The sequence below is a fragment of the Haemaphysalis longicornis genome, unplaced genomic scaffold (genome assembly GCF_048455015.1).
Source record: "Haemaphysalis longicornis isolate Haplotype H1 unplaced genomic scaffold, Haemaphysalis longicornis Haplotype H1 scaffold_4, whole genome shotgun sequence".
In the NCBI taxonomy this organism is placed as follows: Eukaryota; Metazoa; Arthropoda; class Arachnida; order Ixodida; family Ixodidae; genus Haemaphysalis; species Haemaphysalis longicornis.
Genome location: NW_027526361.1, coordinates 12,973,034 through 12,986,776, shown reverse-complemented (window position 1 = coordinate 12,986,776; position 13,743 = coordinate 12,973,034). Strand labels below are relative to the sequence as shown.

The 13,743-nt window shown below is 44.2% G+C and overlaps 1 protein-coding gene across 2 annotated transcripts in view; it reads left to right on the top strand.

Annotated features, from left to right (window-relative positions):
• The window catches only part of Igl (IQ calmodulin-binding domain containing protein igloo), a 142,692-nt gene that overhangs the window by 72,976 nt on the left and 55,973 nt on the right, over nt 1–13,743 (top strand). The window contains exons 1-2 of one of the 2 annotated variants that reach the window (XM_077706005.1): nt 1,609–1,666; nt 8,055–8,149. The exons of the other annotated variant lie outside the window; for it this stretch is intronic. Coding sequence (XP_077562131.1) covers nt 8,080–8,149 — 70 coding nt within the window. The 5' untranslated portion in view covers nt 1,609–1,666; nt 8,055–8,079. Of the gene's footprint in view, nt 1–1,608; nt 1,667–8,054; nt 8,150–13,743 lie in introns of those variants that run through there. 2 annotated transcript variants of the gene reach the window in all.

The following is a 13,743-nucleotide window of genomic DNA, read 5'->3' as shown; positions in this document are numbered from 1 at the left end:
CGTCTACACTTCATTTGGCAGCGAATAACGTTAACTACGCCTATTGTGCATATTGCGGCACAAAACGAGTAACCTTTGTAGCAGTAATGACGCTAGAGCCTTTTATCTTGCTGAGTGCGGTTCAGGAGGCGTAAGAACGCTTTGGCGCCTAAGCAACACATCTGAACAATCGCCACTTTGCGGTGGGCAAAACCTATAGCACAGGCACTGCGTTGCTTGTACCATACTCCTCGTCCGTACGTCAAACTCGTGACAAACCCGTCGTTTGTCACACTACCCGGCTTCGTTTAACGAATATCACCACAGGAAACAACATCAATGAAGGTTACTTTTAACGTGGAAGCAGCGTCAGTTGACTAGCGTGTACCGTACCAGGACCGGTTCTTCGCTTGGCTCTTCTATTCCTCTAATCGTCCACTGTGGAATCGTTTCGCTATCGCGTTCATGACATTTCTTTCGTTCAATAATGGCACTTATTTCTTCTTTCGTACGCAGGTGACGACGTATTCCGAGTACGTATGAGCTCACGTATGGCGTGCCGTGATGCGGGCTCCTGCATCGGTTTTTTTTTTATTAAGTAAGCGTTTTTACGTCCAGTCATCGAGGAAACCTATATGCCTGTTTGTAACGCTAGACGTGTCATAATTTTGCCACATAAGAAAATGTGCCAGTAAAAGACCAAAGGACCTCTATATTTTAATCTAGGTCCACCTATAGAGCGCCCCTAGGTGCGCTATACAGGTGCACAAGTGCACAAGTGCACTTGTGCAAGGGCTCGGTGTGTGGCGTCTCTTGGGGATACATGGCGTCTGTGGAGGCATTTTATAAAGGCCCTAATACCTTGCTACTTTCATATCACTTCTCATATCGCTCCCGGCCAAATGTCTTGTCATAACCGCCTTCGTGTATAGCAGTGCAGCGATGACAAGACCCTTTGCAGGGACTTAGTGTATAGCGCTTCACGGGTGTACGTGAGATCTTATGGAAGTACTTGATAAAAGGACCTGCTCATATTCCTCCTGCCCAAGTTTCTTCCCAGCAATGAACATAGCCTAACAATGAAGCCTACTTTGATGGGGCTCTGTGTACAGCGTTGCATAGAAATACATAGGGTCTTTGGAGGCATTCGATAAAAGGCCCGGAAGCCTTCCTACTTTGATATCAGACTGATTATATTGACACTGTAAAAATTTTTTTCCTGCAGCGCATTTCTATATAGTGGTGAAGCCGACTTCAGGTAAAATCGGTGTGTAGCAGAAACGGTTCACGCATTTATGCTACAATTCCCGCTTGGAAGTTTCCGTATTTTTTCCCCCGCAGGGCCTACCCAAAAATATGCTGTCGTCAGCGCACGTCCGGAACACCCGATGTCGCAAGCCGAGACTCCGCGGGTATCTAACTTCGTCCGGGCCGAGAGGAGGCTCCTAACTCCTAGTCTCCTGTCCGCCGCAGGAGGACGCTCGATCGCCTTCTTTTTCTTTTACACCGCCTAGAATTGCCCCGACAAGCGAAGGCAGTCCATTCAAGCGGCAAAACTGAGCCTGCGCATGCGCGAGGTGTCGATCGAAACTCGCGTTCAGCGGCACCGGGCCGCCCTGGGTGCAGTCCCTTTTCGCGCGTCCTGGCCGCCGGGTGTGCAAGTGCGTGCGCCGTCGCTGACCACCAGGTGAGCGGCGCGCCGATGCTGGGCCGCGTGAACCGACAAAGCGTGCCCGAAAATGTTGTCTCGCGGCCCACAGAGGCAAGATGCCTGAACATTCTCACATTTAGCTACAAGCCCGCGCTCGTAGAACCGGCGATCAATGACAATCGTAGCTGGCAGATTAATTTCTTAACGTAAATCATTAGTACAGTTGAACCTCGTTATAACGAACACTCATATAGCGAATTATTGGATATAGCAAACTAAATACGAACTTTGGTTGGTCACGCTGTATTGCAATGACGTTTATTCTTTTATAACGAAAGCGAAACTGTGAGAGCCGCGCGCACTATCGGATATAGCGAAGAAATATTTGACCAGTAAGCTGAAAACCTACGTGGAAAAACTCCCGGCGTGCGGAACTGCAGAAGCAGAACAGGCCCCTTTGTTCATGGACTCTGCGGAAAAATCCATCCTACTCAGTGCTGTTAATAGCCACCAGACAGAGATCACATCCTTCGTCGAAAAAATAGGAACTCAGGTCTGTTTTGTCAAATGAACTTTGTTGTGTTGTAATATCCCGTTCCATGTTCTGATTCATTGAGACTGAAATGCCACAACGAGAAAGATAATGGTTACCTTGTTTAAAGTAGGCTTGAAGATTTTAAAAATGCGTTTTTGCGTAAAGGATTCTTTTCGGGAGCCAGATTATCGATTGATCTGAACCGATTTTCATCTCTACTGCTACAACGAATATCGGGTATAACGAACTAAATTACTGTCCCAGTACTACTTCGTTATAACAACGCTTTTTTTTATGCGCCAACTCTTTAGGCGGGAAAGTTTCACCCGTGCAACGCGTTTGGTGTTTTTTAAGTGCCACCTCTGCTTGGAGGAATACATTCGGCGGGTGAAATAACTTGCCCGGAGACATTAGTAGACCTTACATCGCTACAGGCTCCTCTGGAAATTTAAGTGTGCTGTAATCATGCTAAAAAGCAAAGGTGTGTGATATGATACTGTTTTGAAAAGTTTGTCTGTCTTCTGCGAACTTTGTTTTGAAGTGCAGTGGCTCCCCTGCAATATTAGGAGGGATGAATTTCTTTTTTTTCTTTGTGCGAGGTTTGTGGTAGCCTACAATCGTTGAACCGCAGAGTAATGTCAATTTCTAGCAAGTTATGAAATGACAAATGGTTACAGCATCCGGTCTTCTTGAAGCAGCAGGGAGACCGCCCATTTTTCTTATTTTTTTCAACCTACAAAGCACTGACAAAATTGGGCCGGGTAGTTGGATGTACATATAACAGGTGTACACTTTTAGCAATCGGAATATTTCGTGAGAGCTTACTAAACAAAACAACTTTGGATGAATCACCTGGATCTTTTTTCGTCTTTACAACAGTCGTTTACTTTAGGAAGGTAAGAAAGAAACAGAAAAGAATATGTGGACCTCAACCGACAAAGTTTATCTTCGTTTGAAGAAGGCAGTTCAAGTTATTCGAGAAGGAATGAGCGGCACGGGCACAAACATTTAGATGGAAAGGTGCGTCTCTGGGACAAAAAAGCTTTTATAAAATTTTAACACTTCAAGAAGTTCCCGTAGGACGACGTCACCGTAATGCTTCAGAATGACTAATTGAAGTGACGAAGTGTGTAAATTCAGCGAACGACGAAGACCAACAAGTGATGGGAATAAAAAAAGTGCATGTTCGCAGGGACATGTAAGGCGTGAATGGCGTTTTTTGTTTTCATTGCGGAGTGTCCCCGCGCAAATGCCCTTTTTCGTTCAAACTGAACGCTCAGCAATGTCTTTTGTCAAATGTGTGTCCTAGGTCGCTTCGATGGGTAATTGTGGATCGTTGTGGTAAGCCACCCCAGGGGTACTTCTTATAGTGTACTCTCAAATGCATGAATACGAACTATATAAGTATTTGGAAGCAGTATAGTTTCATATCTATGCGAGTTCGAAGATAGGCCCAGAATGTTTGCTTAGACTCATTCCCATTTTCTTGAGTTGGTCGCACAAGATGCATTTAAGGCGCTTCAGTAAAAACTGGGAAGTTGTGGTTCTGAAAAACAAATGCATTTCATAGCACCAAAATCCCATAATGATATACGCGAGATCGCAGTCCTCAGCATAACACCCATAGTGTCGTACACAGATATAACGAACACAGCTATTTAGAATTATTGCGTATAAGTGCAGTTTTGACATACGGTTGATACATTTTGTATGCATTTTTGTTTCTTATACCGAATACACAGTATATAGAACTATTTCGTGATCACTTACAAGTTCGTACACACCTGTTCAACGTACTAAGAAATATTGCCTTCGTTGCTTTACAAACATTCCTTGAGATACTTAATTTTTAAAACGCCTAAATGTTAAGCTTTAAATACACTGAGATTATAATATGACAGAATATTTTGCTAAAAGGAAGATAGTGTTTTCAGTTGGTTGAATATTTCGATCATCCAGTGGAGAAACACCTTTTTAGACCTTACTTTTTATTCTGCCTAGAAAGTCTAAGGCCACAGACAGACACACCTGATGTGATCGCATTCTTTATGCGAACACGTATTAATGCGTAAACGTTCTTTGGCGAGTACGCCACCAGAAAAAAAAGCCACGTTTTTAGCTTGACGTCTTATATCTACAGAATAAATGCATAATTGGCCAATTTAACACATTTAATTGTTATAATAGTGCAAATTTAGATGATTTGTACCTTTAGAATCATTAAGAAAGAATTGAAAAGTAAATAAAACAAAACAACTGCGTGATACGATGCACTAGCCACGGTCACTCTATCTGCTAGTGGTCGTGCACTCGCAGTGCATTTGTGTGTAGTACTAAAGCACTCCATAGGAATACATGGGCCTTTCACACTTTGATGCAGTAATGCTTAACCCCTGGAAAATGTCTTATTGGCAGTACATTTAATTATAGTAGCAAACTCAGTGAGTGAGTGAGTGAGTGAGTGAGTGAGTGAGTGAGTGAGTGAGTGAGTGAGTGAGTGTGTGTGTGTGTGTGTGTGTGTGTGTGTGTGTGTGTGTGTGAGTGTGTGTGTGTGTGTGTGTGTGTGTGTGTGTGTGTGTGTGTGTGTGTGTGTGTGTGTGTGTGTGTGTGTGTGTGTGTGTGTGTGTGTGTGTGTGTGTGTGTGTGTGTGTGTGTGTGTGTGTGTGTGTGTGTGTGTGTGTGTGTGTGTGTGTGTGTGTGTGTGTGTGTGTGTGTGTGTGTGTGTGTGTGTGTGTGTTAGAGGATGAGTGAGTGAGCTCTTTTCACGCACAAGGCTTAGCAGGGGACTATATGTCGTTGTTGTGTGCATACTGTCTGTTGCGCAAGAAAAACACACCTCGTAACTGAGAACGAATAAACCAAAATAACAACGACCATATACACTTAAACTTGTGCCCATTTTATAGCGCCTTTAATTCGTTCCATAATGCAATATTTGTTACATAGCAAAAAATAGTCTATTGACATAAAACTTTAGACTTATTACATAGGGTAAACAAAAATCATTAGAAATGCAGCAAGTGACAAGTAGAAGATAAACCTGACTGTTAATTAAATAATGTCACATAATGGATGTAAGTGACGGTAAGTAGGTGACAAAGCAGTGATGCAGAAATATCGATAAGTTGTCTGTTGGTGCTATGAATAGTCTTTTTATTAAAACATTGTCAGTAGGGTTCAAGACTCTTATTTTTGCAATAGTTGTCGCTTTTTACAGCAGCAGGTGGGCGCTGTGGTCGCGGTTGTTAATTATGTACTTCGCCTAACAGTAATTGATTACCACTGCATGCGCCGGCTAGCTCCACTTCTGCATTTTATTACTACGCGGGTAAACGAGGGAAATGATGGCCGTCCATTACAAGAACGACCGTGTGTGTAGGTTTCGAAGGATGCTATAGGTCCCCAGGCATCCTAAATTATTCCTCAGCTTCTGCACGTAAAACTTAAAGTTGAACCTGGTAGGCTGGAGGTATGCCTGAATCTAGAGCTTTTTTTTATTCAGGGGGAGGATAAGGGAAGGGGGGGGGAGAGGGGGGGTGCGATAGTTTGAGAACGTGGCGTTAAATAAATTAAGGGTAATACTAAAAAATGGAAGTTTTCTCTACGACGCATATAAGTTAAGAGCAGGGGGCGAGCGCAGACTCTCCTTTTTTCGCAATTAATTCGACCAAAGAAACGACCCGATACTCGTTAAACCAGAAGAGCGACTTTTTTAGGACTTTAAGTCCGCGCACCCGGCCACATTTTCCAAAGTTGTGGTCGCTCGTACCGATATTCGGGCTTTGCGGAAGCGTAATTTGCTCGTAACGGAAGGAAGCCATTTTATTTTCTTCGCGGGTCTACCCGCAACTTCTTGAAAGATATCAAAGAGCACTAAAACAAATTCGAACAACCTGCCATAAAACTGATCTATAACCTACTAAAAAAAATTGTCGGCAGTAATTTCTCGACTTTTCCCTTGAGCATAATTTATATCGCTTCTCGAGCTATTCAATTTTTTTTTCATAAGTAATAAGGCAGGTGTCTCCACTTTCTACGCGATTTTCTGTGGGACGAGCATGTGCCTCCTTTCAAAATTGCTACTGATTTCTTCGGTACATCTGACAATCGATAATGTAATGTCGATACATTTACAAAGCCTACACTTGACAGTCTTGTGTTTGGTCTTCCAATAGCGTGCAGCATCAATAACACGTGCATGTAGTTTATCGATGATCTTTATGACATCGGTCTTTATGATCGGGCTAATAATAGTACCGACAGTGCTATTCAGAGTTTTATATTGCTACTATGCACTGGTTTGCAAACATAGTTTAACTTAGCATTAACGAACTATCGGGTGTTCCTTTCAGAAAAAAAGTCAAGCTGTTTTTCAAAGGCAGTAGTTCCCGCACCGCAAGTTTGTATCTTCAGTAATAGCATAGCAAAATAATCTTGTCCAACTCTTTCAGTACTTCATGCAATGTGGCATTAATAGTTATCACCTGTATACTAATACGCCTAATGGCTACCACGTGTCTGCAACTGTTAAGCGCGTCATCGGCGGAGCAGGCTTATAATAAAATTACATCAATTCTTTTCAGTAATTAATCATAAATAATGAACGTGTCTGCTACAGGAATGCAATTCCACTGCCGTAAGGTCCAGCCAGTGAATGAATAAAATAAGTGCTTGTTCCTGATGATTATATATCCGGCACTTGTTAGCATGGTCTGCAGGGAAATGAAATGCAAAGGCAAGTTACGCTCATGGTGCAATTCTTTGTGAGAGAGTGATTTGTGAAAGAGACAAAGGACGGAAATTCTTGTTCCCCGAATAAGTTGCACAGTGTCGTGGTAGCGGCGGAAGGTGGCATATACGCGCAATCAGGGGGCGCGTTTGCGCTTTGAAAATCACTGAAATTTTGCCTTTCAGCTCGTCTCATCATTTCGGTGACCGGAAAAAATATTCTAGTGCCGAACGTAGGAACCAACCTGATATCCTCCTTTTCCCCATCCTTAAGAGTTAGACAAAAAAAGAGCAAATTTGATTACCGAGGTGAAACAAACGTGTTATGAACGATTGATGAAATCAAGTTTTATGCTACATCCCACGGAAGCTGCAATTTTCGTCTCACGGTAATTGGATTAGAGGGACCCTGCAACACTTCTTTCAACTCAGATAGAAATCTCCAACGCTTGCAAAACTTAGTCAACCAACACATTTACCGCTCAGATTAGGGTCTCGCAAAGTACCTCACCCAAAAAATTACTCCTTTACGCACATCAGATAACATGAAAACTTGCTCAAAAGATTTTTCTCTCTTTCCCGGTCTTGGAGTTCTTCGACCGCTGAAATTACGTCTCTTCAGCGGTATAACGGCCATTGGCCGGCTTTCCCTCAGTTGCAGAAATGAGCGCATTTGATAGCCACTTTAAAAAGAAAGTCACAAAAGCAAAGCAGAAACGGGAGGCGGATAGTTCTGCTGCGACGCGCAAATCACGCAGTGCCACTCCGGAATGGCGATAACTGTAGCTTTCGCAGCGTTTCCAGACACGAAGGAAGCACTGTGAAAGCGTTTATCGGCAGTGTTGCAGAGTCCCTTTCATGCGGGAAGGTCATATTGCGGGCACTGCGTATGTGTCGGCGAAGGTGCCACTTTTGACTCGTAGAAAAGGTGCTGTTGGTGCAGACGAAGAAATTAACCTCCAGTATCTTGTGTTTAGTTGCCTTGAAAGGAATGTCTTTATCATGTGCGGCTACAGCTGAGCAAACGAGCAGAGTTTTTAGCAGCCTTTTTGGTGGCGATGTTCGGGTTCTGAGGACCCCGGCCTCCGGGCGGATCGGCTTTCTTGGCCAGATCAACAGCGGGGGCGCGTTTTGAACTCAGCGGACGCGATTTCTGCGCAGGGCGTAAGTCGCCTGCGTGCCGGCCATGTTGCTAATTCCCGTGCTGGCGCACGAAATTCTCCACCCAGCAGCCTCCTCCCAGGAGCGGTCAGCAGGTGAGCCCGGCACGCCTCGACGGGACCGCTTCGCTTCTAGTGCGCACCCCTGCGAAGCACACGCGGGGCTGGACCCCTGGGCTGCTCTCACCGACGCGTTAATTCGCACCGCGCCGGCATGTTCCCCGCTGTCACGAGCAGAAGGGCGAGCAAGCTCACCACTTAGGCGCCTGGGCGATGGCTTTTCCACGAAAGCCGTGCACGTCTGTCGGCTAGAGGCTTTCCTAGGATGCACAAGTAAAAGTATAACGTAGCCGTGTTCCTCCACCACAAATTTACCACGCTCCTTTGTCCGTGATGTTCCGTTCTGATATTGGTACACGCTGGACACTTCCGGTGCGATGCAGAACGTTAAACTTATTGAAATGCTGCGCCCCGCTCCTAAACCCTCCTAAAATATATCAAAATACCAATGCGAACAATTGAGCTAAAAGTACGTTTTAAAGAAAAAAAATCCCGCATGTTCGTAAAAACTTCAGCATTGCTGGGGCTCGAGTCCAGTCCGTTCGCTCCAAAGCCGGCGATTCTACCCTTGCAACTATAGCTAAAAGAATTCCACTGTTCAACTTCAGTACACAAGTAGGTTGTGCTAAGTGCGCACAGGAGGTGCTTGGCTTGTACCAAGAGAGCATTGAAGATTGCTGAGGTGTTCCGCAGAAGTGTTTATCACTTATACTATTGTTACAGATTTTTAGGGGAAGGATTTATACTAAAAATACCTTGTATCTCTGGTTTGGAATATCGTGCAAAACAATGGAATATCGTGGAAAAGCAACATACATTCCTCGTTATAAAGAGTTGGCGATTATCCCACAGTGGTATTGGCTACGTGTGGTGTTAAATATGTGTTAGTCTGTGCGTACGCAACCATATCGCAGGCTTCAAAGTATGCACATAAAATTTAGAGTACGGGTGCAGATTTATTGAGGTCGACTGCTTGCGGCCAAAATTGATTGATAAATCTTTAATTGCTTGGTGGCTGCTTTAGCATATTCCCCAAGCTTCTAAAGTGTTGTCCTATAAATCAGAGTGGGTAAGTGATTAGGTAGGTATGCTTCACTTTGGTAGGCATGTATGTGTACGTACGTATCATTTTGCTAAACAAACAGCGTCAGCCTGTCTGGTATGGGCCAGCTGAGGCTAATTCTCATTGAGGTGTCACGACGTCAATCCGAAGCTTCAGCTTGACGTACAATGATTACGTTTTCCAATGGGTACTGTTTGACGACGTTAGAACTCAAGGGTTGACGTTAGGCCTACTGTCACATGTTTAGGCTTAGGGTTGTTAATATATTCAAGTTGAGCCCCGACCCCCGAAATGAAATCCTGCGTACACCAGTGCATGCATACTTGTGACTATCATGAAATTCTTAGCTCTTACTAATTGTTTCAAGAAAGGGAGTAACCTTTTTTTAAAAAAATTGGTGAGAGAGAGAGAGAGAGAGAGAGAGAGAGAGAGAGAGAGAGAGAGAGAGAGAGAGAGAGAGAGAGAGAGAGAGAGGCAAACAGAAAGGCCGAAAGGTTATCCAGGCTAAGAGGCCGGATTGCATATATGCACCGATGGTTCTGTAACGTCCTTGAGCTCTGCAGGTGCGGTGGTTATACCATCAGAATCAACCAAAATTCCATTTCGTGTCGGCCATGTCACGATATCGACGGCTCCTGAACTTCCAGCCATCCGTGGAGCTCTTCAATACATTATGGAAGCGTCTCCCCAAAAATGGTCTATTTTTACGGACTCCAAAACCGCCCTGCAAAGCTTCCGAGTAGCCCTGCGCTACGGTCCTTTGCACCAACTGGTGACAGAAATGCAAGAATTATTTCACAAGGCTGTCATAAAGGGCCATAATATTTTATTTCAGTGGCTGCCAGGCCACTGTGGAATAACCGGCAATGTTTTGGCTGATGCAGCTGCACGGACAGGCCATGACAGGGAAAGCACCATCTTGCTTCCACTTTCAAGGACCGATGCCGCTAGAGTGTTTCGTCGTTGTTAAATTGGTGGGTTCTTTAACTACCTGCGCGATGAAGCGCGATGCGCTGCCTGTCACCTGTGCTTCAGTCCAGCCACGGCAAGCCTCCAAATGATCCAGCCGATCACATACGCGTGCATTTTGCCATGACAAAAAGTAAAACTCCACCCCAAAATGTTGGAGAACACCTTAGGTAATATAATCCTGGCAATACGCGAACACCGGTGTTTCAGGCCAAGTGGTAACGCCAAACACTAGATTTCGTCATCTTTGTCGTTTTTTTTATGCTTGGTTTTTATCCGTTTTTTTTAATCCATGACCGGAAATGTCGTGGGATGACATGCGTTTCTCGTCAGACACCACGAAAATTGTCACCAGGTTCGAGTTGAGAGCAGTTATTTTGTTTGAGACTTCATCTATGAAAACAAGCCAACATTAATATGTGTACAGAATTACAGCAACCTGTAATCGATTAACCCACGGGTAAATTAACGTACAGCAGGATGGAAAGTTGGGCGAGTTGGTACGTCGACATTATGTAAAAACAGCGCGGTAGGGCGAAATACACGGGAAAGAAACCAGACAGGACGAGCGCTGACTATCAACTGAAATTTATTTGAACGAAAAGACATATATACATAAAAATATTGAAACGGCGCATGCACTAACATCCGTGCCATACCAAACACTGATAGAAATAAAAAATAGAAACAAGTTTGCCCCTACATAGTGTCAACAACAAGCAAGTTAGGTCACTTCTTTATCATGACAGGACCAGCGCTCGTCCTGTCTGGTTTCTTTCCCGTGTATTTCGTCCTACCGCGCTGTTTTTATATCAAATTAACATAGATTCACCGAGCGATCAAGGTCACCCAGAGTGCATTAAGTATTCCATGCGTTTTCAAAAATAATCATGTAACACAAAACTATTTTAGAGAGGCATTTTTCCATTAGCTATAAAACAATAGATGTGTCTGGGGCCATCGATTTGGAATACGTACATGTTGACACGAATGCTGCATTGATGGCACTAAATACATGTTGCTTGCGACCACAGGAAGTCTAGCAAGTTTTAATCTTGGATAAGATGTTGTAGTTTTGATTTGCTTCAAACTTCCTATGAACACTTAAACCATTAAAAAATTTAGAAAAGTTGTAATCTCTTCTTCAAATTTTTTTCGTTTTCATATCCCCGCGTTAATTGCTGTATTTTGATCACTTCAAGATGACAAAAATTCCGTCTCGTACTAGTATAGTGCGCGTAATTGCCAGCTATAAGATACGGGACTAAAGAAATGGCAAGGAAAGTTTGAAAATAAAAGTTGCAAACATACTCGGCGATATCTGACAGTGGCCTTCGTTCCGTAACTTATGAAAACAGTTATAGGAGCCCTATTTCGCAGACCGCAAGCTTTTTTAAAACTTAAAGCTGAAATGGTAACTTATTGAGAAAGCTTTGCGGAAATCTTTAATACATTTAGGGAAATAGCCTGCAAAAGTTGCTTCCCTAGATCTACTTCCGGTATCGTCCATCTCTCTGGAACCTAGAGGAACCATTGATTAAACTTGAAATTTAACAAAGCAATGTTTCACGTGTAATGCTATCAGTGCTTTAAACGTTTCCAGATCTGCCAAGAACTTCAGAGTAATTATTAGTCACAATTATTTGATATCCCCGAATATGATTAAAGGTCAGAAAAAAAATTTTGACGCCTATCCGGTTGCTTCGCTGAAAATGCAATTAAAAGTGTTCTGCTGCCCCTTCCACGTAATTCTTTTCCTATCTCCTTATCTTGTTATTCACGCTCTCATCTTCTGTTCACACCCAAACCATGAAGGATGCAACTGAGGTTTGGTGAATTTATATTTCCCGTGTTCCCTCTGCTCGCCCGCTGAGCTCTGTTTTTGACTGGATTTATCTTGCCTGTCTTCGACACCTTTTTGACGTGTTTCATTTTTTCTTTCCCATCTTTACAACGAAGCCAACATGTAAACTTAATTAAAAAAACGCTGGTAGTGCTTCCATTATGCGCCTACATTTCGCCTCAAATATTCCTGAGGCGTCCTTCGCACTGAATAATGCTAACACGTATGAACCGCGTGTCTGCAGTTTTAGTTGTTTGGGTCTTGCCTATAGTTTGCCTATTTTAGTCTTGCCTATATTCACGTCGTGTGCGAGCATTCTTTGAGCTGTTTTTTGGCCGGGCGGTTGAATCGAGTAGCAGGCTTTTCGTACTCAAACTGCGAACGTGTTCCAGTGATGTGTTGGCGAACTTTATGATGTGCACTGGTGCATTTGTACTGTGACGATATCGTGCATGGGGTGGCGTTCCATCGAGGCCAACCGCAACGGGCGATGTTCCCACTGCTCTGGCGAGTGCATTTTGCATTGGGAGTGCTGGCTGGCAGCGCTTGACGAAGGTTTCTACCTTTTGCGCTAGGGCACCCGCTTTGTAATGTCAGGATCAATGCTTTGAGCGTCTATATAGAACCACACTCAGGTGTCTCTTACCTGGTGTCAGTGTCCGAACACTTTCTTTGAACATTCACTTAGCTTGAACATTTTGTGAACTTGTTTTTTTGTAGGTGCTTGCCTGCCCCCCCGCTCCCTTTCAACTCGGGCATTTATTTCGTAGTGCGTTGATTTCCTATGCTGCTTAGAAACTAATTGCATACTTTCTTGTAGTTGCGGCAGCGCTGTCATTTCTATTATCTGTGCCCTTGTGCACGTTTGAATGAATTCTCTTCAAAGCCAGACAAATAGACAATTTTTTTCTAATAAAGACTACCGTCTTTAAAAGTAAGAGTTATTATGAGAACAAAAAATCAGAGGGACGGATTCTACGCACCGAAGCTACATGTGCCCTATCAGGTGTGCTGTAATAGAGGTCCGCGAGAGAGAGAGAGAGAGAGAGAGAGAGAGAGAGAGAGAGAGAGAGAGAGAGAGAGAGAGAGAGAGAGAGAGAGAGAGAGAGAGAGAGAGAGAGAGAGAGAGAGAGAGAGAGAGAGTGTGTGGCTGTAGAGAGGACAGCCCGGCAGCTTGCACACACCATGCACATGCACGCACGGGAGTAGGATTATAGCAGTAGAGTTAGCAGTACCTCTGTAGGATTAAACCGTGCATGAAGTTCAAGAAGTTTGCAGGGATAAATTGGTCACAGTTGGCACAGGACCGGGGTAATTGGAGAATAATGGGAGATGCCTTTGCCCTGCAGTGGATGATGACAGTCAACGCAGACGTAGAGGGTGTACGGGTGGAGTGCGGTCGCAATCCGTCTTTGCACGTAATCTGCGACTCGCGAAGCAACGATGTAGGAGCACAGTGCATTAAACCTGTGACCATAGCGCCTACCTGCCGCCCGACACTCACGGCAGGCGACCATGTTTTGGTCGGCAAGCTTGCAGTCCGACTCAAAGTACGGTTCCGCGCAGAATGGACAGCAGACATGCTCTGAGAGACAAAGAGAGGATGCACGGCCACGAGGGCAGCATCTTCCGCACGCAGCGACGTAGAAGGTTGCTTTTATAGGCCACAAAGATTTTCGAAGGGAAGCGGAACCTCGACGCGTAGCTTTCTTGTTTCTCCTTGGACGAATTGGTGGCGAAATTTAAGTGCATTAC